Genomic DNA, 26,501 nt, shown 5'->3' with positions numbered 1-26,501 from the left:
GACCGGAGACGAAATTCCAATAGGCTGGTGCTCGTGTTCATCGTGACCACAGCCACATGGTCGGGAATAATAACATAGTGGAAGGTGGAGGGGCTTCAGTTCCACAAGTCAAACAATGGCTTTATGGTGCTGCAGACGTTGATGAATTAATATTCAACATTTGATCTCGAAGGACATGGCTTTTTTTTTTAAACAATGTAAAACTAGAAGCAAACAGGCTGCTAAAAAACACATTACAGTTTATGTCATATAAATAACATTTAGGATAAATGAATCACCTTCATATTCTAATTACTTAAACGTGACATTTCAGTATTCAAGCACGAGCCAGATTTCCTATTTTTTTTACCAATTGTTGACTCGCCCTCTTTGTTTAATTGCTATATTTCCGACATATCTTTAAGACAGCAACACATTTTTATTGTTGCCTCCACAGGTTGATTACCTGTCTTTCTCATGAAGTCAGCAGGACTGAGGTATGATATGCAGTCATGTAAAACAGTAATAATCATTGTTTATATCTGATGATATTATTGTTGGCTATTTGCCTCATGTCTCATGTAACCAGAGTCAGTTTGATAGAAAAATCAATCTGGGCACACAAATATATACTTTTCTAATTATAATACTCAATAAAATAAATGATGTATCACAAATAAATAAACAAACAAATAAAGGTAGCATTCTCCTTCACATATTTCGACCGTATACATACTGAGCAGTATGCATTGATTCTATTGAAACCAATGGGGATTAAATGTCTTGCTCAAAGTTATATGCAAACAAACAGCCCATCTTTCTCAGCTTGTTTTCTGAGAGCTGTTGCTGTCACGTGCATGCACCTTTAACATACTACCTACTGCGGAAACAACTCTCTTTGAGATGAGTTTGAGCCAAACCGACAACAGTATAGTTTCCGGTTTCTTTGACTGTGCCTCCCTCTGGTGGCACTTCATGGTAATGACAGCGAAGTGGGGAAAATTGGGAAATCCGCAATTGTCGACTATGTATTGGTGGGACAAGTATTCAGCTTCCCCGCAGCAGTAAATCCCTACTTAAAATATACGATATAAATACAATTTATCAGAAAAATGGTCCCCTTCAGTGTTTTGCTATTGTGTTTTTGCACCAGGCTTGGTATTACTGGTGCATTAATGTGCATATTGCATTTTACTGACGTATATGTTTAACGTTGTGCTTATTTTAACTCCTATTTAAACGGTTGGGTAGTTTAGTCTGCAGCAATGCATGTTATTGTTGGAATGCTGTTAAGCATTCCAACAAAAACATCAAAAAATCAAAAGAAACCAAATTTGGACATGGTTTTCACTTGACTGGGTGGGTATTACGATTGAAATCCGATGCATTAAATAAAAACAACTCAAGTAAAGTGCAGGTACTTCGCAGACTAACGTTACTTGAGTAAACGTAACTCTACGTATTTCACCACAGAAAGCCATAATATCCCGTAAAATAACTTTCCTTACGGAAATATTAGGTGGTTATTAGTACTGTCTGTGTCCCTAACGTCAACTCCCATTGACAACAAAATACAGCCCATCTGCCGTGACATTGTATCGCAATGCCGTGACCCGGATTCGAACCGGGGTTGCTGCGGCCACAACGCAGAGTACTAACCACTATACGATCACGGCGAGCTACGATGAGCTGGCAGATTCAAAGGAGTCCCAGCCCCATGTCTTTAACGGAACAAGACCTCCGCGGGTCTGTTGATTGGAGAGTTGTTTTGGAAAACGTACTTGTTGATTCTCTCTCTCTAGTCAAAACGGAGGGCACAGATCCTGCACCCTTTCTTTCAAAAATCTGCCCAAAAGCACCTTTTTAATACTTTTTAAACTACGAAACGTGCAGCGCAGCTTGTATTGTTTACACAGTAGTGACATCTGGTGTACAAACGGACAAACTGCAGGGGCAACACGTGGGACGTCACCTCTTCTCTGGTTGGCTGATTCTGCTGTATACGTAGCAGAGCTTCCAGTTTTGTAACACAAGTCAACGTGCTGATTACCAAATTCAATATCTCAGCGAACACATTGACCAAGCGTGACTGTGTTAAGATAAAGTGTTGCTTCACAACTGTGCATCGTTTTTGGGTTTAGCTTGCGCATGTGACTCTGCTGCAACATGATGTCGTCATGTTGTTGGGTCGTTGTTTTGGGTCTTTGTTGCCAAACCTAAGCACGTTTCCTGCAACTGTGTGGTCTAAAAAAATAGGTGCATGGATTTAAGTCGACAACCAAAATTTCCTCATGTCCCATTTAAAGCAGGATTGAAACTTCTATTGTTACTGTTGCCACTGTTTGAGCAGATTATACAGCACCACTGGAAATCTTCTAACTTCCACAAAGTTCTTCATACAATGTCTGTGCTGCCATTCCTTTATGCCTCCTTTAGGACTTATGGAGGAATAAAGAAAGGTTTCCACTTGATGTGTTCACAGGTTCATGGCTCATACATGTGTTCACTGGTTCCGCAAGGGCCTCAGGCTGCATGACAACCCAGCCCTGATGGCTGCTCTGAGGGACCCTGTGTTCATCCTGGACCCTCACCTCCACAACAACACCTGTGTGGGCATCAACCACTGGAGGTTCCTCGTCGGAGCCCTCGCAGACCTGGACTGCAGCCTCAGGAAACTCAACTCCAGGTAGAGACACGAGGACGACATTCAGAAATAATGAATGTTAAGAAAGTTTGAAATACATATTATTATATTGTCATATTGTGGTGTGTTTATCTCATGCAGGCTGTTTGTTGTGAGAGGGAAGCCAGAGGAAGTGTTCCCCAAGCTGTTCGACACATGGAAAGTCACAAAGTTGACCAAAGAACACGGAGTCTAAGTCATCTACAAAATCTCTCACACTCTTTATGATATCGACAGGTATTAATTACTCATGCTGAACTTGTAGCCTACGCATATTGGGGCATTTATTCCTTACTTTACTTAACTTCTATGCAATTGTTACTTATGAAACATCTGCTTTCAGGGTTGTTGACTGCTGCATGCTACGTTTTTGTTTTTCATGTCTTCATAGGATAATTGAGGAAAACAATGGGAAGGCTCTGCTTGCTTACAACCGCATGCAGACGACAGTGAAGACTCTCGGTCCTCCTAAGAGACCCATCCCTGCTCCAACCATGGACCATATGAAAGGTACTACTACTGGATCATGCCAGTGAATTATCACAATGCATTCATGGAAATATAATCTAAAAACCAGTTAGTTTAAACGGTAAACCTTTAGGAAAAGCTAGCAAATGAAAGTAAAAGCTATCAAGGGGCAAATTTAAATATGCCAGTTTCTTCTGTCACAGATGTGAAGACGCCTTGTTCAGAAAACCACGGGAAGAAATATGGGATCCCTACGCTGGAAGAGCTTACAGAGATACTTTATAGTTGTGTCCCAGCAAAGCAGAGACAGGCTGTTGGAGACAAACTACAAACACATTGTGAGTGAGCCACAGTGATCCAGGTGGAGACAGAAAAACTTGAGGCTGTGGAGATCGCAGACACTCTTTCACGAAGACGTGCATAGGATCTCAGAGCCGGCTGCTTTGAGCCGAGCCCGAATCTGAAAAACACAAACATGGTCCTGAGATCCTGGAGCTGCAGCAAACGCTCTTCAAAGGTCAGGACTTGAGGAACCAGGCAGACATTGAAAACCTGAAGGACTTTGAGATTGAGGAGGCCGTTTGTAAAGAGTGATGTCAATCAGCCCTCTATTAAATGAAAGGAGGTTGAGTTTACAACAAATGTACAGCTTTTCTCAGTGAAGTAAAACATATTACACAAAACTACTGAGCACCTGTAGAGTTAATTCATATTTGAGTTGATATATTTCTCTATGTATATAATATATGACACACATTTATATGCTAAACAGAAAAATAAATACCCAGGAACAGAAAATGTCCACATCTCATCTTTGGTAGAAATGCTCCGTCTGATGCTTTAGGGTAGCCCCTTTAGGCTACGTTAGCCGCTACGTTAGCCGCTACTAGCATACTCGCCAGTCAAGTTGCATTGTCGAAAATGTACACAGGATTTGACAAGGATGCATGAAATATAAAACAAAGGATTCGACAGAATTCTGCTGCATCGCTTTTGATCCTTTTTCAACCGTCCACCATGAAAGTGTTATAGGAGTGCAATGCTAAATCTGTGGAGTACTCACTTTGCTGACTGCCCCTGAAGGTGTTTGAGGAGCTTTTATTGGAAGGCGACTGGGCTCTGAATGCTGGAAACTGGCTCTCAGCAAGTACCTTCTTCCACCAGTTCTTCAGGGTCTACTCCCCTGTCGCATTTGGCAAGAAGACGGACAAAAATGGAGACTACATCAAGTAAAATTGTAAATCTAACAAGCTCAAATCATTACAAAGGATACATGTATTGTATGTACATGTGATATATGTATTATAATAATATTCATGATTTTGCCTCCACTCTACTTTATAGAAAGTACCTTCCTCTTCTTAAGAAGTTCCCGGCCCAGTGAGCCGTGGCTCCAAGCAGTGTCCAGCAGGCAGCAGGATGCATCGTGGGTAAAGACTACCCGTATCCCATCGCACAGCATGAAGTGATCAGCAAGACGAAGTTGGCTCATGCCAAGAGATCAGCAGACTCTGCTGAATCATCCAACAAAACACCCAGCAAAAAACAAGGTCGTGCAAGAAAAGTACAATTTTCTGAGAGGTTTATCTCCTCTGATGTTAGTCATGTTTACAGAACATCCTGCTTCTTCAATACTTTCAGTTTTCCTCCTGTAGGTGTAAAGCGCAAGGCTCCGTTTGTTTTGACATGCTGAAGAAGAAAGAGAGAAGAAAGTAATGGTGCACATATGAATGCGTAGTAAAAGATGTTTTGTGTAATCTATAGCTCTTCATTACAAATCACAGAATATGTTCGGATCTCATTAATGTGTGCAGGCAGTCTATTATGTCTTCTTTTTTTATTACACCCTACATTGGGTATGATTTTCTATTTTGAGTACTGTTTTTATATTGTATCTATATAAATGTGCGTTTTATGCTTGTAGAAAGTTAAAATGTATAAAAGTTGATGGTCTCATCTTATCTGAAGGCTACAGTTTATATTGAGATGCAGTCGTGTCTGCTTCACAACTCACAAGTGGCTTTTTATTGTAACTTTAATGATGTGATCTTAAAGGCTTTCATCTCTACTTTAATGTACACTACTGTGGTCTAACAGAGGGAGGCCAGCCATGGATAGGTGTAGAAGATATTTTCATGTCCAAAATGAGGCGGTTCGATTCACACCTTACCCAAATTAAACGTCCAGTATTATGGACAAGTTATGCTTTCCATTAAAGAAACTCCAAGGTATTTTTAGATAAATGCTCCCCATGTGCCCGTGCCGCTCGTGACTTTCACAAGAAAGCCACGGCTCTAACTAACTAACCCTAACCAGAGTGAAGTACTGACTGCAGCCACGGTGGCGCTGTTTCCCCCCCCCCCAAATATGAAAAAACATATTTTTCAGCAATATAGAACACCTCACGAATTTAGGAGGAGTCACCGAGGAGTCATTATTCTCTCTGTCAAATTCTAAATTTTGTGTCAAGTTTCAGGAGCTAGTCAGAGAGCTCAAATTGTAAGTAATAATGCTCTTTAGCATTCTGCATCGGTACCATAGGCCTACGCTTTCCATGTCCCATTCTCTGTCTACGTGCTTTGAGGCTTCCTATTTAGAGCTTTATCTGATTCCAAGTAGGACAGCCTGAAATGGAAAAATATATATAATATCTATCCAAGTGTCCTATGTGGGAGAGGGGCTCCCTGCAATGGGGATACATTGCAGTAAATCATTTTTGATTTATTTAACTCTGATGAAAAAGCATCAGAGTTATGTATCCTGTACAGGGAGATGTCTGACACCCGGATAAAGGTCTTGCCCAAGGACACATCGACACTCAGATTACTCAGATACTTAAGCGGTGGACTAAATCAGACACCTCTTTGAGCAGTTATCATCATCCCATATCCCAAAATGAACAATACTGCAGGTAAATATGTCAAAATACGAGTGTCTTTGTAAGGTTTTGTTCCACAAGCCTCCAGAACAGCTTCAAGAAACTCGACAGGGGGTTAGTTTCTTCTTTGTCACACAACTCAAAACCAGGATTGCTCAAATGTGCTGTGCAGAGGTGTAAATACACTTTTCAAGTGTGCCTGCAGAGGGCAGTGAGTCATAGTACAGTTCTAAATGTTCTCAGGGCTGTCGCTCGCTCGCGCTCTCTCACACACACACACACACCAAAATAACTTGTAGCACAAATAACAATCTGAAAGTCACTTCCACAAAGCTTCCGCATAACATTTGCATTACATTTTAGTGCTGCCTATGAGGCACACATCAGTACTGTGGATCAAAAGGTATTAAAAAGTATATATGTCTATATATATATATATATATATATATATATATATATATATATATATATATATATATATATATATATATATATATATATATATATATAAACATTTCTGTCTGTATTTAGAAATATCTGTATCTTGCTAAAAACCAAAAACCAGTTGGGCTAGTTACAAATATGCAGCAGTTATTGTTATTGCATGTATAGGAACAGAGGGATATTTTGAAACATGTTTACAGATCAGATACATAAAAGATACCTTTTTAATATTATGTCAATGGAATAAGTTGTCCTTGTTTGCCTATTCAATGGACTGACAAGTTTGTTAGAAAATGAATTGTCCTCCCTCACCTGCCTTCAGCTGAGCAGTTGACAAACTCCTTTTGTATAAATAGGAAATTGATTTTTACAGATAGAATTATAAAGGTTCAATGTTCAGGTTCATTCATGCTGGATAGTTTTTCTGTGCATTTACACTCTGCACATGTAATATTTATTCATTCACATGTCCCCCTCCAATAAAAAATGTGTTTTTCTTATTGTTGCTAGCTTCACTGTGCACAGACATGCCTTTTTCGTTTTCACATTCATCTGCTGAAAGGAGGGGGGCAGTTACTCTGCGCTCACTTTAAATTTCAGTTTAACACGCGTATCAGCAAGTTTGTAAAATCACAACTGTTTCGGGCCCCAATCATCGTCCAATATGAAACATAGAGTATTTGTGTCAAAGTAACAAACACCGAGAACGGACTTTTCCGGTGTTCTATATGTTCACCTGTGACATATTTGCATATTCTCGATGAGATAAGTGAGGACCTGTCTTTTCTTTTTGTGTTTACTAGTTTATTTCACTTTTTGCGGAAGAACCTCAACAAACACTGGTTGTTATTCAAAGACAATTCCTCAAACCTGTCTGCGGCCAGCTTGTTTTGGATGAACTATGTCATTTAATTAAAAACGTATTTCCTCAGTCTTTTTTTCGTGTATGACATGCCACAAAATGCATTAAGAAGCCTACTTAGTGGGAGGTGTTTTAATACAGGCAACTGCGTTCATATTTGCGGTTGTTGTAGAGTATCGTGTAAACGTAATCATTCCTGCGGGTAAATCACTTCAGGTCAAAGCAGCAGCATCCGGTTCTGGTGCTGATTTAATCCTCACCGGGTCTCGCTGTGATCTCTGTGTCGTTGGCTGCTGCCGTGCGTTAGTACCGCGCAGCACCTCCGAGATTTTCAACTGCAGGACTGTGAGTTTCACCGGGACGTTTTCATGATTGCTTTGCGACAGACTTTACCAAACATCTACGGTGCTTGCTAAAACAAAGATCCGACACTTATCTCTTCAACCGACTTTGATCTTTTTCAACTTTGAGGTCGCAATGACTTCATTCTTGCTGTTCATTGTATTGGTAGTTGAAACGAGTCTATCAGTCGTATCGGGACACGGTGACGTGTTTACAAACCACTGGGCGGTGCAGATCACAGGTGGTCAGCAACAAGCTGATAGAATCGCAGCAAAGTATGGATATATAAACTTTGGACAGGTAAGTTGATCCCTGTTTATTTCATATCACTGCTATGGAAGCCTTGTGTCTTTAGCATGAAGTTCACTGTTCACTGATCTCTCAACTGTTTGAAGCAGAAGTGAACGCCAATTTGAAAGCCATAATGTAATAAATATAAATCTTATGTGGATGTCAGGAAATATTTGAGAATTCACGATTTTCCACCCACATAGTTGCCATTACATGGATTTTCTGTAACTTTAACCCATTAAAACCAAAGATCTGTGAGGTTGTAACGGTTGCAATGAATGTTCTGTTGTAGTAACTTTCCAAACCACATTTTCTTGTCTGAGATAACTGATTGACTGCTAAGATATTGAAACATACACAACGAAGATTACCAAATTGCTGGCACTTTCTAATGCGTTTTTTTTATTGGTTATTAATAGTTAATAACTCATTTTCAAATTCTAAATAGATGAGTAAGCCATTAACAAAAATAACTTTTTGGTTGCCAGAGTGAGAAAAATCCTTCTTGCTTGTGTTTATCCTCCTCCAACAAGACACTTGATTTATCCATCAGGAAATGTGTCTACTTGGCATCTGCAAAAATGGACCAAAATCCATTTTCTTCACAACTTATGAATTAACATCCATTTCTCTAAACTTGGTGGCTAATTAAAAGTGTGAAACCCATAAACAACCGCCAGGAATGTTTCTTTTACAATCACGGAAACCCCAAACCTGTTATTATTATTGGCTGATAACTGATAATGATGTACATACAAAAAATGACAGCAGCCCTAAAATTAGGATGTCACATGATGCAAAATCGCGTGTTTTTCTTACCTTAGAATAAGTTTATTATATCTACATATGGAGCGGGTCCTCTTCACGGTGTCGGCCATGATTCGTTTACAGTAGCCTAGAACTGACAAACCAAACACTGGTTCTGGAGAGGGCCATTCACATTTTCACATCGGCCACCTTACTTCTACACGCTTGGCACACGGGAGAAGTTTCAGTTGGTTGCAATCGCAATTTCACCACTGAATGTCTTATACACTGGCCCTTTAAATAAGGAATTCAACTAAAATGGGTCTATTAATAGTGCAAACATACATAATACACGTTTGCACTTTAATAAACCAATTTTAGTCTATTAATGCACAGGTTTGCACTTTTAATCGACTAAATTGTTTTATCTGCAGAGTACATCATTTTGGGCTGATGAGTGTTATTTTGTATCTCCTGATAATCTCTTGTACCTCCAGGTGCAGAATGTCATTTTTTGTTTGTGTTTAAACCTGATTTTAGTTCACGTAGATGATTACCTGATAAGGACCGTGAAACATTGCAACATTAGAATTTTAGGAGCTTCTTCTTCACTTTGGATTTGTGTCCTGCGCCTATAGAATCAGATGTGCACTGTTTACCTATAAGTGATCTGTAAACCTTCAGAAAAGTATTTATTAACATGTAATAACACTTCACGTATAGCAATTCATCCTCTTAACCCTTGAAGGCTGCCATATTAGAAAGTGGTACTGGATAGGCCTACAGTCTGTAAAAGAGAATAACTCAAGACGTGAGGCCGAGGCGGTAGGGAGAGGATGAAGACAGCAGTGACTGCAGTGAGCCAGCTGAGCACATGTGCTGAGAATCATGCTCACATTTTAGTTGTAAAGTCAAGAGAGAACATGCATATTTATTGAATCACAAACAGATGGCCCAAATGTGTTTTAAATTAAGGATAAGCCAGACCACATCAGTGTAAAAGCCATTTGGATAACATCAGCTGAAGATATTGAGCCATCTTTTTATAGCTTACATTCCAGTGTGGTTGTTGTTATCGTCTTGATGTTGGTGTTGGATGTGTTTGATCAGATAGGAAGTCTGGAGGACTATTACCATTTCCACCACAGCAGAGTGGTTCGCAGAGCTGTATACTCTTTCAAGGGGCCCCACAGCTTCATCCATATGGATCCTGAGGTGAGACTCTTATCAGTTTCTTTCAAGTGGAATCAAAATGTTCAACAGAGGAGATATGGTCACATTAAGACGTTTTTCCTCTTGTCTAAAGTCTTCCAAGCAGACCTGCCAATCCTGGACAAAGTTTAGAATACTGGCAGCGGTTCACATATTTCTGTATTTTTTCCATTGAATTGGTTTGTACAGTGGTGTGAAAACATGATTTCAAAATATTGACCCACCTTTTCTTTTCCACTCAAATTATAAGAAAATGACATATTTATTTGTGCGGTTATACTCAACATTGAAATCCAAATGGGTTCATAAGAGGAAACAGCAACCGGAATTGAATAGACAAAACAGCAAAATGGTAAAAAAAGAAAAGAAAAAAAGGTCAATACACAGGTACCACAATAAAATGTTGTTGGTGTTGAAAGTAATGTTTTGATACCAAATTGGGATTTTCCATAGAATTATTTTTGATATGTGACAGTAGGAAAAACATAGGTGTACACGGCAGAATATTTAATCGCACTGGTTCCGCACTGGATTTTGGATTATTGAAGAAAATAACCTCTGTGGCAAACACACAGAGATTATTATACCCTACACGTTTCACAAGAGAAGCTTCACAAGTGAACACCACTTATGATTTTTGAAGCGTGTCTGCAATGGGCATGAAGTAAAAAGCTAACTTTAGGCTCTAAACAAACACCACGGTTGCATGAGTGTGAGTATACACAGCAAGGCTGTAAAGGTGGACTTGTCGGCGTGATGACGTTGTTTTGTTATATAAATTAGCCATTGTGGCAGCTGCCTTTCTTAAGACACGTAAAAGCTTAAAAAATCACGAGAAATACTGACGTATTTTATAGAACAAAAAAGTAAAAGTCTGTTAAGCTTGTGTTAACCTCAGACCTTATTTAATCTTCTAACCAAAAATAAACCATTCAAAACACCGATTGACTTCGAGATGGAGGAACCAGAAGTGCCAAAAATGCAAACTTATTTCCAGGTAACGCTTATTTCTGCAGCACTCTATGCTTTGTCCTAGTCTAAGTACCTTGTTTTTGTTGTTTGGTGATTCACGTTACAACAAGCTATTTTCAGCCAATGGTCTCTTCGCTGTAGACTTGTTTTCGCACACACATATTTCTACACTATTTTGGTTAGTGTGGACTTAACACCAGAGTAGCAAAGATGAACCTCACGTCTCCGTAGTGCCACCCAACATCGACACAGTTTGAGTATCAAACTAACTAGTTTCAACAAATGGTTCAGTGACTTTGTACACTAAGATAACTTGCATGTAACTGGTGCAACTGGCTGCTATTTTTTGAAAAATCCAAGTTTTGACTTTAATTATCCAGAAAAATATGTTTCCATAGAATTGTATAGATGTGGACAGCCTGACTTTTCTTCAACTTGAAACTGATTTATAGTGTTCTTTCTATTTCCATTTCCATCTTTAGGTGGACTGGGCTCAGCAGCAGGTAGTAAAACACAGAGTAAAAAGATATGCCAAAAGTGACCCCAGCTTCATTCATTTCAATGACCCTAAATGGTCCAACATGTGGTACATTGTGAGTACAGAACACTGAGTCATTCATACTGCCATTTCCATTTTGACAAGAAAAGATAAGACGCTTGGTGTTTGTCTACCATGTTTCTTTTCAGCATTGCAATGATAAGAGCAGCCCTTGTCACTCAGAGATGAACATTCTGGCTGCCTGGCAGAGGGGCTACACCGGCAAGAATGTGGTTGTCACCATATTGGATGACGGCATTGAGAGAAACCACCCAGATCTGGCTCAGAACTATGTATGTGCCATCCATCCAACCATTTCCGTATATGGATACAGTTCAAACTGAAAATATGTCTAAATGAATTTCATTTCTGCATTTAACATCTTGGGTTGTTTCCCTAAGTTAGTAACATGTTTGGCTTCAATTCATCAGTACAAGAACTAAGATGGAAGCTTCCATAACTGAGCTGTTTCCTCTGTCTCAGCCTCGCCGATATGTTGCTATTTCTTCTCTTGTCCTTTATTGTTTCTCTAGGACCATCTAGCAAGTTATGATGTCAATGGGAATGACCATGACCCGACACCACGTTATGACTCCCGCAATGAAAACATGTAAGAAACAATAGCACCAATGTCTTCACCTTGTCACATTCAACTTAAATCTATTCTGCAGTTCCCTCGTCCCTTAATAATGTCTCTGGCCAAGTGCCCGCTGTACAGCAGGAGTAGTTCCAGATGGGTTCCAAGTACTGAGGGCCTCAAAGTGCATGTTGGATACTCCAATAGCATCTGAAACCCCTTTTTTGTTTAGTTTGTGTAACTTTAATGCCCACTGCACTGTCCGAACTTCGGTATTCGTGAATGACTCACCTGCATGGATGTATTGACAGCTCACATTTTAATGATATGTAAAATATATTTTGGTGTGGTTTATAAAATAAGCCTTGTCATTTGTATTTACACCGACAGGTTATTTCATTTCAGATGTGCCTTTTATACTGCTGCTTACAGTCATCTGCCTTTGAACATGTCTTTGAAACAGATCACAGCTATGTGTCAGGCGGCAATTTCTGTGTTTGTTCTTTGTTTACATGTAGACATGGAACTCGGTGTGCAGGTGAAGTTGCTGCAGTGGCCAATAACTCCCATTGTACCGTTGGGATTGCCTATAATGCTCATATTGGAGGTAGAGTTCTCTGTCCTTTACTAAACACTCACACCGGACTGGTAGTGTGGGTTGTTGAACCATCACTGTGTTCGAGACATAAGTATATCAGCAACAATTCAATGAGTTACCATTAAACGTGGTGCAGATATTCATGGTTCATATAGGATGGATCCGAATGACTCTGTTGATCCCCTGACTTTCAATTTAGCACCACAATCAGTCAAAGGTTCACTTATACAGTGAAATGTCTCAAAATCTAGGTTTGGTACAAACATTCTCGGTAAACAAGCATTGAATCCTAATAAATGTGTTGATCTTACTATTAATCAGGCCTCAGGCCTCAGGTCTCTGCAGAGGTAAACCTGTAAACAGCATGTTTACGGGTGAGCTGAACCAGTTGGTACCTATAAGTTATTTATACCTTTGAATGGTTGTAACTATTGCAAAATATATTTTATGAATTCAACATGGGCTTTGTGTGAAAAATCAAGCATAACCGTCAGCCATCAGATAAAGTATCTGACAAAGATAGCAGAGTAAAAATTTATTTTGTGTAGATGCTGCTTTTAGCTGTTTATTTATACACCCATTCTCCGATGAAGATGCGAGGAAGACTGGGTACCTGACATTCATTCCCTTTGAAATGAGTTTGACGTATTGGGTTTGACGTTACCTTGGACACAGGGATTCGGATGCTGGATGGTGATGTGACTGATTTGGTAGAGGCCAAGTCCCTGGGAATACGACCTGACTACATTGACATCTACAGTGCCAGCTGGGGACCAAAAGATGACGGCAAGACAGTGGATGGCCCTGGGCCGCTAACGAAGCAAGCTTTTGAGCAAGGCATCAAGAAGGTTTGATCAGTCATAAAGAAAAAACAGAACTTCTCTGAGCAATCTTATGCATGTATGTTGGGTGTTTGAATGAAATCACAGCACCACATCACTATGTGCCACACAGGGACGCAAAGGCTTGGGGTCCATTTTTGTCTGGGCGTCGGGTAACGGGGGTCGACAGGGGGATCACTGTTCATGTGACGGTTACACCAGCAGTATCTACACAATCTCCATCTCCAGCACCACGGAGAATGGAAACAAGCCCTGGTACCTTGAGGTCTGCAGCTCCATCATTGCCACAACATACAGCAGTGGAGAGTTTAACGACAGGAATATTGTGAGTACTGCATACATTTCACGTTAACTGTAGCTCAGACAGTTAGATAGAATATGTGTAATTTTGATGACAATTCAAAACAAACTACCGGTAGTTACCCCAGTGGCATGGGACTGTTGAATGACTGGCTCAATTTAATACTGATGCCTCCATATGACCTAGGTAAGTAAACGAGACCATCAGCGAGAAGATTGGCTATTTCTTTCATAGTCATTGGCCTCGCTGCTCTGCCGGTCCTAGGACACAGCTCTGATAAACTGACTGTGAACATACTGGAGCATTTAGCAGCTGAAGATCATTTTCTTAGGAGTTTGGTGGTGACCAACACAGAGCTAAAAGGAGAACGATTACTGAATGTACATTTATCATGGCCGACAGTGGTTAGTTAAATTAGCTAGAGTATTAGTATTAGTAGCTAAGCTAAGGTAAATGAGGGGAGGCAAATTGACTGGAAGTAAAAACATGGCACATGTCTATTGTCATGGCACAGGAAGTACTTGTAAAATAAAAAAATTTGGGGGGGGTCTAAGGAATTGAATTACCAGTGAGGTTTCTGGCTATACCAGCTACAAGCAGACCACAGAATGTCAGACATGCATTGGTTGTCAATCAACAAGAAAAGGATGACGGTCCCTCCTGAACCTCAGTGAACTTGACTAGCTTTTAAATCAAATCGATTCACATGTATTGCTATCGCACATTTAAAACAACATATGCTGACCAAAGTGCTTTACAAACAAATGCAGAATAAAGGTCAACAGAGCAGTCAACACAAAAATGCATACACACAGGCAGGGTGAAGACTGACTGACTCCCATGGACAAGGAGTTGCAGTAGTCACGGCGAGTGGTAAGAAAAGCATGGATTACTTTTTTCCAATCTTGTAATGATAAATATTGGAAAAAGCAGCCTCTGCCGAATGTTTCTGTCAAATCTGACAACCAATAAAAAATGTGAAATGACAACCTGTTACCGTGACATGGAGCAAACAAGCCACATCACTGAAGCTATGAGTCATACTGTATTCGTGTTCACGTTCTAGTCATTTGAGTGGTAAGTTGACCATTTTCTATTGGTAGCACCGACTGTGTGTGTGTGTTTTTGTGTGGGAGAAGACCAAAGATCAACAGAGATTGTGTTTGCTTTGACTGCGGTGTGTCTCTCACATCATGTGGAAAGTAGATAGACAAAAAGTCAAACACACAGTTATGTCGAAGAGACCCTTTTTCGATTTGTTGTCTTCCCAACAAAAGCCCTCAATCAGAGGCAAATTGGCATTGCTCATCGTTCAAAGATGCAAACTGAAAACTTTGCCAACACATCACCTAGCAGGCCACATGTCTGACTTGTCAGGGAACTACAGCCAAATGAAATGAAATTCATCCACCACATGATAATACACCTTTTGTGATGTGATGAAATGTGCTTAAATATTAAAACACAAACTTAAGAAAAAGGAAAACACGGAATCTGGGAAAAAATAAAACAGATTTCATAAGGCCCCATTTGTGTTTTCACGTTAGTCACCGTAGCTCTCCTACACGCTTTGCATGCAGGAGAGGTTTCAGTTGGTTGTAATCTGCAAACTCACCGCAGATCCTACACACGAGACCTGTAAAGGAACCCAGTACTGGATTGTCACTGGATTTCAGATGTTGCACAATTTCTTCTAAGATTTTATAGCTGATAGTACCATATTGTGTCATGCTAATTGAACTGGTTTTATGTCAGTGGATTAAAGGACAATACAGACCTTCTACCTGATATTGAGGAACTGACAGCTTGTCTAATTTGTCGAATACGTTTGTAAGCAAAGAAGGATACAAATGAATTGCGTGACTTGGTGGATTCAGCGGCTACTGACACAGGAGGGTTCATCACCCTGTCAACAGTAACAAACAAGGCACGTGGATTGTTTTGGCAATCATGTCCGAGTAGGACAACTGCTTTGTGTTTCTCATTTCTAAATGATGTGAAGTCGCTCTTTAAAGATGTCATAAGAACCTGGAAATTGTTTTTTTTCCATCTGCTTTTAACCTAATGGGAACTATACTGTGTTTGTGATCCCTTCCAGGTAACCACCGACCTCCGGCACCTCTGCACTGACGGTCATACCGGCACTTCTGTCTCTGCCCCCATTGTGGCTGGAATCATAGCCCTCGCTCTGGAGGCCAAGTCAGTCAAGTTGTCTCAGTCTTTCCTGTTTGCTGCCTCAATCCTCTGTTTTCCCCTCCTCTTTCGCCATCCGTCTTCTGTCTTTCCTTCTGTCTGTGTAGATTCTCTGCTGTCAAGACTCTCTTATCAAAATACTGCATAGTTACACAGCCAAAAATATAATTTCTCTGAATTTGTTCCATTTTTTTTGTGGTCAGGATGTTGACCAAATTAATTGTATCTTTAGTCAACCCTTAAAAAGAGTAAGTGTGAATGGTTTTTTTTGTGACGTTCACAATGCTCTCAAGGGGAAATGATGCTGCCATTATATTTCCCACTACACATGCGTGTGATGAAATTCACCTACAGCAAGAATTGTGACTCCAGTTAATTATCCAGAGTCAAAGTTCTGTTTAGTTGAGCCACTCTCTCTTTTAAGCTTTATTTGTGCGTGTGGTGCCATAGAGTGAGCCTCCGTAGATGGTGCACAAACTACGAGCATGCAAATAGGCCTTTTTTTATGTACCGTCACTGCCATGCTCAATAAGCTGCTTATTGCAGTATTCTTCAAAACGCTAGAGGGCGTACAAACGCATTGTACTGTGAAGAAGCCAGAAGACAACGAGTGTTACCAGCAAAACAGCATAAACCAATCTGCACAATGCCGAGGAGGAATTGTAATTCACTGTAAATTCATATGTCATAATAAGAAAAATAAGTCAAGTATTAAAGGCTTTCTAAGGAAAAGAAGGTTGAATTAATGTAAAGAAATTGATTTGGCTGGCAAAATATAAAATATATAAAACAGCTGTAAGCAGCTCTGGCACAGAGGAATATGATATCTGGCTTTGAATACACACACAATTCTTGTTTAGGGTACATTGTTGGTTCAGGTCTTTTCATGGGATTTGTTAACAATCGGAAAAGCATACAACCAGTCTAATTATTTTAGCTTCAGTTACCAATGAAGGCTGTGTTGCCTCTTCCTCTATGTATCTACATGTGTGGATGTACTGTAAAGGCTTAAGTTGACCAATGGAACACAGTCTACCAGAAACACAAGCATTTCTGCAAACCTGGTTGAACTAAAGACATTTTACTGACTCATAACAATCAAAGGCTCATCAGACAAACAAAGATGAAGTTCATGAGTCGCTCTGTCCGGCCAAATAAGATGAACAGTGTCTTTGGTTTTTCCAGCCTTTTGCTGACATGGAGGGATGTGCAACATCTTTTGGTGAAGACATCCAGACCAGTTCACCTGAAAGCTGATGACTGGAAGACCAATGCTGCGGGACTCAGAGGCACATTGCATTCTACTTCTAATACTTACAAAATACATTTTGTGTTTTATACTGAAAATACGAAACTGAAGCCTTAGATAATTAAAGAAAGTCACAGTTTGATCTCTCTTTACTTTGTCTTCGTCTTGTAATCAGTCCGTGTCTTTTCTCACAGTCAGCCACTTGTATGGTTTTGGCCTGGTGGATGCAGAGGCCTTGGTGCTGGAGGCTACGAAGTGGAGGACTGTTCCTCCTCAGCACACCTGCAGTCAGATGCCTGTGCGACAAACCAGGTGTGAAAAACTGTCTACGCATAAGTATGTTGCTAAACCGTGAACTTTCTGCAGAAATGAAAGTGGCTTCTGGCTTCAGGTGTAGCTTGAGAACAAGCAAACAAGGCCATTATTTTATCGAAAAATATGTATGATCAGGATTAGTGCAGTTTATTGTGCTTATACACTATGTAAATGAAAATGTATTGACACACACACACACACACACACATGGCTCATAGATCTTTGCCTGCCCAGTATATCTACTGTATGTTTTGTTAAATCTGGAGATGGCTTGTCTTGTGGGGGGATCCTAGGGGAGTATGGAGCACTGGAGGCCATTATTACAAGCTATGCAGTCCTTATATAACTGTAGTGAGAGCTGTGGCTGCATTCATGACAGAAAGTCAACCAGGCTCTCAGTGGGCACTGGGTTCCCTTCAGATTTTCATTGACAGAATTTGTAGGTGTGAAGAGTGTCTGGTTCTTTAGCCTCATGATTGCATCTCTGCTCTTTGCGGATGATGAAGGCGGATAGCTTTACTTTCCTCTCAAAGCTTTTCGCTATTCTTGTTGTAGTTTGTTCAGAGTCTGTTGCAGACTTCACAGACACAACGTTCCAGATCAGTGGAGGACAATCTATTCTAACAATTTTGTAATTGCACTATGCTTATGGCTTTCCCAGGTACATCCATGCTGGCCAAAGTCTGAACAGCAGCATGACCACCTCTGGGTGTTCAGAAGAACCTGACCAGCACGTGGATTACCTGGAGCATGTAGTGGTCAAGGTCCTGATTGCCCACCCACGGCGAGGAGACATTGAGATCAACCTCGTCTCTCCGTCTGGGACGAGATCACAGCTGCTGGCCAAGAGGTGAGAGCTACACTGTACACACCAACGCATGCTGCAGGCCCAATATCAATACCACATTGGCCGTTTATTAAATTGTCAGTTCTACCAAATTCCCCACTTGTATCTATTCCTATTGGAAGCAGTTCACAGTGAGGTCTGTGGATTACCCCAAGTAACTGGAACATTGTTGTTGGCAAGACATAAGTGGCGTCTATCAGCCTTCCCCAATCTCTGCTAAACTGAGTGTGGTGTACTTTATGCATGCAGGCCATGATGAGGTATGTTCCAAATAGCAAGTATATATTCTGTATTCACCTATATAGTTACTCAAGTATTTATAAAAAAATTAGACTCAATGTTTCTTCAAATGGTTCAGAGTAGATAAGAGGTGGCCCCTGCTTTTATCTCTCACAGCGCCTGCTGCAGCACTGTCTGTGATTACCAGCCACGACAGTGACTCTTGTTTTGTCCTGGAGACAACTACTGTAGCGGGAACTACCAGACAAGGAATTTCAAATACTTTGCCTGGTGTCCGTATTCCTGTCTGTGGATGTTGTGGGCGCGAAAGCGTCTCAACCTTGCAAGATGCAGTCACGAAACGTATAAGATTTGTGGTAGGAATCTAAATAAAGGTAGAATTTGAAGGTGGGCGTGGTTAGATCAAGGGGATGATGGTGGCCCCCCAACCCCCATTCAAAATCAGGCTGAGCTGGAAGATGGGTGTGGAACGAGCAAGGGTGCCAGAAGTAGGGGGATAGAACTTCAGGAAGGGGCCATTGGCCACCCCACTTTACAGTCTGGCCCGATTTGGCGTTGCGGCAGTTGTCATCCTGCCAAAACAAAACATGCAGATGAAATGTTATAGTTAATAGGTACCAATATACTTAGTCTAAGGTAAAACTGATTAGAGTTGGGTGCCTCTTAACTTCACTTTTCTCACATTTCATTTCACCTCACTACTATGTTTACAGGTTGTTTGACAGTTCCAATGAGGGCTTCAGGAACTGGGACTTCATGACGATTCATTTCTGGGGTGAGAGGGCAGAGGGCATATGGACTCTGGAGATTGTTGACTCACCATCAAAGCTACGCAACCCTGAGGTGCTGGGTAAGGTCCGACAGCAAATGTACACACTTAGGCATACATTTAGTCGAACCACAATTGAAGCTGATGTCCTTATCCAGAGCTTTATTATTATTGTTACACTTCACAGGCAACCTAAAAGAATGGACACTGATCCTTTATGGCACATCTCAGAACCCTTACCAGCCCCACAGTGCTCAGCACTCGTGTTCAAGGATGTTGGAGATCCCAGCCCCAGCGGAGATCCTTGAGGAGCCAGAGCTGAAGGAGGAAGATGAGTACAATGGTGAGAGCTCATCGAGTCTAGAAATAGTGATAGTATAATGAATAGAGCACGTTTCGGAACGAGAGTTATTAGCTGTTTGCACTGGTGATGATGATGGTGGTGTTGTTGATCTTTCTCAATGTGGTGCTCCTCAAGGACCATGCCACAGTGAGTGTGGAGACCAGGGCTGTGACGGACCAGATACTGAACACTGCCTCAACTGTGTCCACTTCAGCTCAGGCAGCTTGAAAAGTGGCAGGTAAGAGTTGACAGAAGGAAATGGAACCAGACAAGTGGAAAGTCCTAAACCTAAAAGCTGAACGACTAAATATAGTTTTATTAACAATGGATCACATGACTGTGTACTGTGAAAATGGTCACTCATATTGGCAAACTCTTAAGAATTGTCACAGCTCTGCAGATCCCCTCAGCTCTACAGAGCGTTTTAGCTTCCTTCAGCTGATTGTTAAGATTTTATACTTTAAGTAGTACCTCTCATGCATTTCCTTATTTTTGTCATATATATGTTGGGTGTTTATATTAAACATGGCCAAAATGTCAAATAATGAGGTAATAGTATGTAAAAGTATCAAAAACATGAGGCTTCTGACCATTGTGAACACCACTGTGTCTTAAAGGATTTTTCTTTTACTTTGGCTACAAGCTGACATTAGTTAGTGCCGGATTTCTGTATATGGTCATCTGCTCTTGGCAAAGCAGGCCCACAAAGTACATGGACTCAGCCAATGGATGCTCAAAATTGATTTAGTTTGCCTTTCCTTAAGCAGAAAGCACCAGACAGTAAGGGATGCATTCAGTTCCCTTTTTCAGGCCAACGACAGCCATACGCAAACGTTTCGGTTTGTTCATGCCATTTCTCAGAGGACTCTTGCGTCAACATAGTTTAAGATAAATACAGATTTACACTACTATAGTGGTGTGACAGAATGTAAATATGGAGCTGGAAATGAAATGCAAAAGTCCCTTTCAATGTTTTGGTTGAGTCGTTCCATTATTTGGAAGACTTTGAAGGGAACATTCGATCTGGGAATGTTTAGGGGACCATTACAATCGGATGTTCTCTTTTGGGAAGTTTGCAGAACCTTTAGTGACATTACAGGAACCTTTCAGGGAACAACCTACAATGTTCCTTTTTGGTCTCATTTAGGTTCTTCCATTACAACTTCAAGAACATTTAGTAACATTACAGGAACCTTTAGGGGATCAAACTAGAATGTCACTTTTAAGTTATTCGATCACATTCTCATCAATGCAATTAAGTTCTCTACAAAAAGTTCTCATATGACCAACAGGGAACCATATGGAGATGTTAACGTAACATCCCAAATTACTTCTTTTTAATGTTGCAATGTGACCACAAAATAACCCAAATGGAACCTCCCCCTCATGTCATATTGGGAATGCCTGTCTGCCTTGTGCTCCACTCAAACGGACCAACTTCACACTACAAAAGCAGCGGAGGCCACCCTGTGGTTGTGGTTGTGTAAATCTCTCAGATTCCTAAATGTTTTGTATTCAAGAGCAGTAGTGTTATTCGTATACAGTTGTGCAACACTTATCACGGGGACTTTTTCTTCTTGAATGTCCTAAAGCAGGCATGTCCAAAGTCCGGCCCGCGGGCCAATCACGGCCCGAGGTCAGATTTTATACGGCCCGCGCCTTCTGTCTTAAAATGCATTATTTATGGCCCGCCACCACAGTCAAAACGGAATGAATAAATCATACAAATTCAACATGCAATTCCTATTTTTACCTCATGGTGGCAGCACCACTCTGTAACTGTCTGGCTGTTTGAAATTGGCTCTGACCCTTGAACTGTCATGGCTACGGCAAGTAAAAAAAGGAAAGTCGATAATGAGGGCCGCCGCTTCCAGGAGAGGTGGAGATCGCAATATTTTTTTCACCGAAAACCGAAACAACTGTGTCTCCCTAATTTGTCATGAGACTGTTGCCTTGTTTAAGGAATATAATGTACACTACGAGACCAAACGTGCTAATGCTACAACAAGCTATCAGAGAGCGTCCGTGCTAGAAAAGTGAAGCAACTCCAAGATAACTTGGCCACACAGCAGCGGCCCCTTTCACATGAAAACATCATCAAAGTAAGCTGCGGAGTGGCCGTGGTAATTGCTAAACATGACAAACCTTTTACGGAATGTGAGGTTATCAAAGACTGTGTTATGAAAATAGCAGAAAACATTTGCCCCGAGAAGAAGACAGAGTTTGCTAATGTTTGCCTGGCTCGTAACACTGAAGAGCTATCATCAGATACGAAGAGACAACTTGATTTTTTTCGTGAGCCTGTTTCATGTGTGTTGAATTTAAATGTTAGACAACTTTTCATCACCCTCACTAAGTCATATTTAAGATTGTCTTGAGGTGAGAATATTGATCGGTTCCTATGTAATTAGCTTTTAGATGGCTTGTTCTTTGTTATCTGACTTTCAAGATGTGAAAGAAAGGCAGAATAGTTGTTGAGATGTGTTCATACATGAATGCTTACATTTGGTTACATTGCTATTTGCTGTCATTGAAAATAAAATGATAAAATAACAATGTATGTATAGGCTACTTGTATTGTTTAAAATAATGTCAGCAGGGACTGTTGGCCCTTGGGCATTTTCACATTATCAAATTTGGCCCTCTTTGAAAAAAGTTTGGACACCCCTGTCCTAAAGGGATTGTTGTCATATGATCTAAACTGAGAACCATATGTTTTTCATGTCCCAAAGTTCCCTTTGTGATGCCATGTTGCCACAAAAGAATGAACTTCAAAGTGTCTTTTGTAACCAAAAGAGGTCGTTTTAGGAATGTCGCCAATATTCTGTAAAGGCCCGTTTGTCACCATTATGGTAGCGAATTTTGCAAAATGTAGGTAGATATTGATGCTACGTCAAATTTTAAAAAATCAATACAGATCCACCCATACAAGCTAGTCCATATTTCTGCTGTAAACTAACTATCTTTGCACCATCTTACCTTTGTGTGTAGAACCTGTGTGAGCCACTGTCCACTTGGACGCTATGGAGACATAGCGTCTCGACGCTGTCGACGCTGCTATAGAGGCTGTGAGGGATGTGTTGGCCTGTCAGCCAGCGACTGTCTCTCCTGTCGAAAAGGCCTTTACCTCAACACACTCAACTCCAGCTGCATCAATACCTGTCCCCCTGGTTACTTTGCTGATGAGCGTAAGTCAACACATCCACAGTGTGGACCGAATTCAGTTGGTCTTTTATTATATATCCGACATGTAACAGTCATGCAGATCAGAGTTTGTCAACATTTTTCATAATGGACCTTTATTATATATACGTAGAAAGCATTGGCTGAAATACAATAAACCACCTTCAGCTGTTGTGTGACAATGATTTAGATTTTTATTGAATTAAACTTAGCTTGTAATCTTGGTTGTACACGTTGTCTCTCAACTCCAACTCCAGCCTTGCCTCTCAAGTTGCTTATCGGACTCGAAACAATGAGCAGTGCACTGAATTCATTTTTTTTACTCTTAATCATTGTTGTTTCCACCAGTATATTGACGCATATGCATGCTGTGTATGCCAGATCAGAGACAGTGTCTGAAGTGTCACGACACCTGTATGAGATGCCTGAGGTATGCAGACAGATGCACTGCCTGCAGCGAAGGCTACCGGTATGTAAAGGCAGTGAGATTGCCATGTATATTTCAACTTTGGTAGAAAACAAATTGTTGTAATGAGGTGGATTTGTTGTTTATAGTCTGGCGGGGATGACTTGTGTTCCTGAATGCACCAATGGGACCTTTTTCCATGTGGAAGAGATGACCTGCAGCCCATGCCATTCCTCTTGTAGGACTTGTACAGGTCAGTAGTGTGTTTGGCAGGTATACAGTTTCTTCAGTGTCTTCACAGAAGCAGCAGAAATAAAAGCTAGCGATAAGGCAAATGCTAATTTGAACAAATAACGTAGGTAGAGATTCAGGTATAGATATTTTGATCAGGTCTTTCCAAAAGTGCTGTTTGCTCCTGATCATGTTTTCATCTTGCCAGGCGTTTAATATCTGTTTTTCCCAGGGCCCGGTGAGGAGGAGTGTATCCAATGTGCTGAGGGCTACCTGCAGCAGGAGTGGAGGTGTGTGCAGATCTGTACTCCTGGCTATTACGCTGCAGAGGCAGCCGGAGTCCCTCATAAGATGTGTCACAGGTGGGTGAATCTAATTCTTGCGAATATCACTGGTTCATCCCTGAATCATTGTGTGTGACTGCGTCCGTGACTAAGTTAGTGCGCACATCTGTTTTTGTACAAGGCTAATCTGCTGCAGCAAACACATATTTTTGGGTGGCCGGTTAAGGTGGCATGCTCAATGACCTCTTGTGGTTGCAGTGTCTCACACTTTCTTACAACACCTTTTATAACATGTTCTATACTGCCATTGACTTCCTGGTTATTCCTCACTCACGACTCTTAACCGGCCCCCTGGTCAAATGATAACAGCTGAGTTCATCTGCAAACCCTACTCTGCACCCAGAGACAAAGTGGGGCAGAAACACTTTGCACACTGTAATTGTTTTTGACGGTGAGTTTGGCTAACACCGAACAACACTACCAGTGCACACACTTTACCTCCTGGTCCCTGCTCTGCGGCTCACTTTTATTATTCATTTTTGGACGGTGTATTTGGCAAACTGCTAACAGCAAACAGAACTACTGATTGAGTACTCCCAAGCAACTCTCTGTATATAATAGGAAAGGAACAAATTGTTTGTCCAGGTTTTGATGATTTCAGCTCCATTCTACTGGTTTTCATCTCGCTTTGTCCCCCAAGGTGTGAGGAGAACTGTCTGAGCTGCAGTGGCCCCGGAACAACTTGCATCAAATGCAAAGAGGGTTACAGTCTGGTCGGCAGGACTTGTATTGTGAATGCCTCCTGTAATAATGGTGAGTTTGAAATTCTAACCCACATCAGCTTCATTGTGCACCTCTACTGGCAACACTGGAGAATCTCCAGGATAAAGCTGCTGCGAACCACCTGCTTAATGCTTCTCTCCCCCCCCTCCCCCCTCGGACTAAATAGAGAGTAGTATGGGTGAGGAAGTTGTTGGAGAGTCATTCAATTCAAGGAAGGATGTCCACTAAATATGAAAGTATGTATTGAAATCACACTTGAATATATAGTGGACATCCAGATTTGGATAGTTGTATTGAAGCCACCTCCAATAATAACAGAGAAGATCATTCATTGTGAAAATAATTGATGAAAAAAGGCTGGGTTGTCCTCATTCGGACCTTATAGATGATCTATTGTTAACATCACAGATGGAACCACGGATTATTATGTATCGTCATTCAGGATTTGCAAAGACTGAGTTATTGTTACATGGTATTTTGGTACATTATGGTATGTGGTTAATCAACACTGTGACACCTCTTTTCTTCATGGTTTATCTAATTTTGATAGGGGGAAAGAGATTGAGTGTAAAAGTAGTAAATATAAGCAAAAAAACAACAAGAAAAAATATTAAAATCAAGTAGACACTTGGAACAGGGAGCACACATCGTTAACTTTTTATTTAGTTAAGCTGATTCTCTTCTCCGTTCTGTCTGTCAGCTGATGAGGTGTTCTGTGAGATGGTGAAGTCCAACCGTCTCTGTGAGAAGAGGCTTTACCGTCAGTTCTGCTGCCATACCTGTCTGATGAACGGATGAGGAGCCAACCACCATTGGATACCTCCTTCTCTTACTCTAAATCCGTCATGAAAAGAGACTGAAGTGTCATCAATTGGTCAAACCTATGTCTATAATCATTCATGCATGAATACAATTTGTTTTCATTTGTAAAGGGAAGTCAACTTTTTTTTTGGTAGTTTTTTTTGGTGGATGTATCGATTGAGAAGGAAGCTCTTCGGTTGTATTTTTGCAGGTGTGATTTTCATAGAACATTTTGTAAACTGCAGCATATAGAACATGTACAAATATTCTGCACTGAAAATGAATTGTATTGAACATGTAAAACGGCACTATCACGAATGTGCTTTCAATAGGATGCACCATTTAACAACACTGCAGCTGGCACTTGTTTTATTTTATTTTGAACTTAATGTTTTCATTATTATATATTCAGGTCAGTTAAAATGTAAATAATAAAGCACACATAGCTTTTTAAAGCCAGACATGCCGCCTCTGTCTTCTTTTACATTGGCTCCCACAGCTTTATTAAAACATGATGCTTCAGTTTATTATGACTTCTAGTTCTACCCATGCTAGCTCTGCTGTTATTAGTACTGTGGAGCGTTTGAACGTCTTTCAGCTCATTGTTGTTTTTAGTAGCCCACATATTTCAATGTTCTGTTCAATCTCACTGCTCTCACCCACGTCATTTCAAGCAGCAGCAGGCAGCTGTTTTCAGTAAAAAAAAATTAAAAAAAAGCTCTCAGTGTTGCCAGGAATGTTGTGATTCATGGGCCATGCAAATATTTGGGTGGCCCAGGCCTGGAAGAGGCAAGCCTCCAGTCACGTGGTGGTGGTACAGAATGTGTTGAAATGATGTGCCAGCACCATAGTAACAATGCCAATGGAAAGTCAATTAGGAGCCTTTTTCAGGGTGGACACACGTATTCCCGGGTTCAACAGGAATATGTTTTGATCACATTTGCATATGGAGGAGGTCAGGGTGGATGGGACAAACACTGGACTTTCACCCAGGTGACTGGTGTTTGTGTCCCATGAGAAACGAAAAGTCAAAGAGTTGTTTTTTAATAACGGTCTGCGTAAGAATTTATGTAACAAGCTTAGTTTTTTTTACCCAAAATTATCTTTTGAAATACGCAGTGGT

At 40.8% G+C, this 26,501-nt stretch overlaps 1 protein-coding gene and 1 pseudogene across 4 annotated transcripts; both read left to right on the top strand.

Moving 5' to 3' along the window:
- Positions 1-2,465: 2,465 nt before the first annotated feature.
- LOC306793860 (cryptochrome-1-like) lies at positions 2,466-4,846 on the top strand (annotated as a pseudogene). Its single transcript has 8 exons — positions 2,466-2,665; positions 2,765-2,899; positions 3,054-3,172; positions 3,334-3,468; positions 3,579-3,709; positions 4,214-4,359; positions 4,475-4,612; positions 4,786-4,846. The product of its transcript is annotated as a cryptochrome-1-like (transcript).
- A 2,802-nt stretch (positions 4,847-7,648) lies between these two features.
- On the top strand, positions 7,649-25,837 carry pcsk6 (proprotein convertase subtilisin/kexin type 6). 3 transcript variants are annotated; one of them, XM_079290219.1, is made up of 21 exons: positions 7,655-7,956; positions 9,805-9,909; positions 11,361-11,471; positions 11,566-11,709; positions 11,950-12,026; positions 12,512-12,600; positions 13,267-13,439; positions 13,546-13,758; positions 15,833-15,933; positions 17,113-17,216; positions 17,371-17,488; positions 18,153-18,341; positions 19,292-19,428; positions 19,535-19,690; positions 19,826-19,928; positions 22,682-22,878; positions 23,255-23,342; positions 23,429-23,532; positions 23,743-23,872; positions 24,495-24,607; positions 25,278-25,837. In XM_079290219.1, the coding sequence occupies exons 1-21, from the start codon at positions 7,792-7,794 to the stop codon at positions 25,373-25,375; spliced, it is 2,715 nt and encodes a 904-aa protein (XP_079146345.1). In that variant the 5' UTR covers positions 7,655-7,791; the 3' UTR covers positions 25,376-25,837. The 3 variants fall into 3 exon arrangements, 2 of the variants coding, with proteins under 2 accessions (XP_079146345.1, XP_079146346.1); XM_079290220.1 differs by lacking the exon at positions 9,805-9,909; XR_013772850.1 differs by lacking the exons at positions 24,495-24,607; positions 25,278-25,837 and having other exon boundaries at positions 7,649-7,956; positions 23,260-23,342; positions 23,743-23,870.
- Positions 25,838-26,501: the final 664 nt, after the last annotated feature.

This window comes from Melanostigma gelatinosum, assembly GCF_949748355.1.
Source record: "Melanostigma gelatinosum genome assembly, chromosome: 2".
Lineage (NCBI taxonomy): Eukaryota > Metazoa > Chordata > Actinopteri > Perciformes > Zoarcidae > Melanostigma > Melanostigma gelatinosum.
This window is presented reverse-complemented; position numbering and strand designations above follow the sequence as displayed.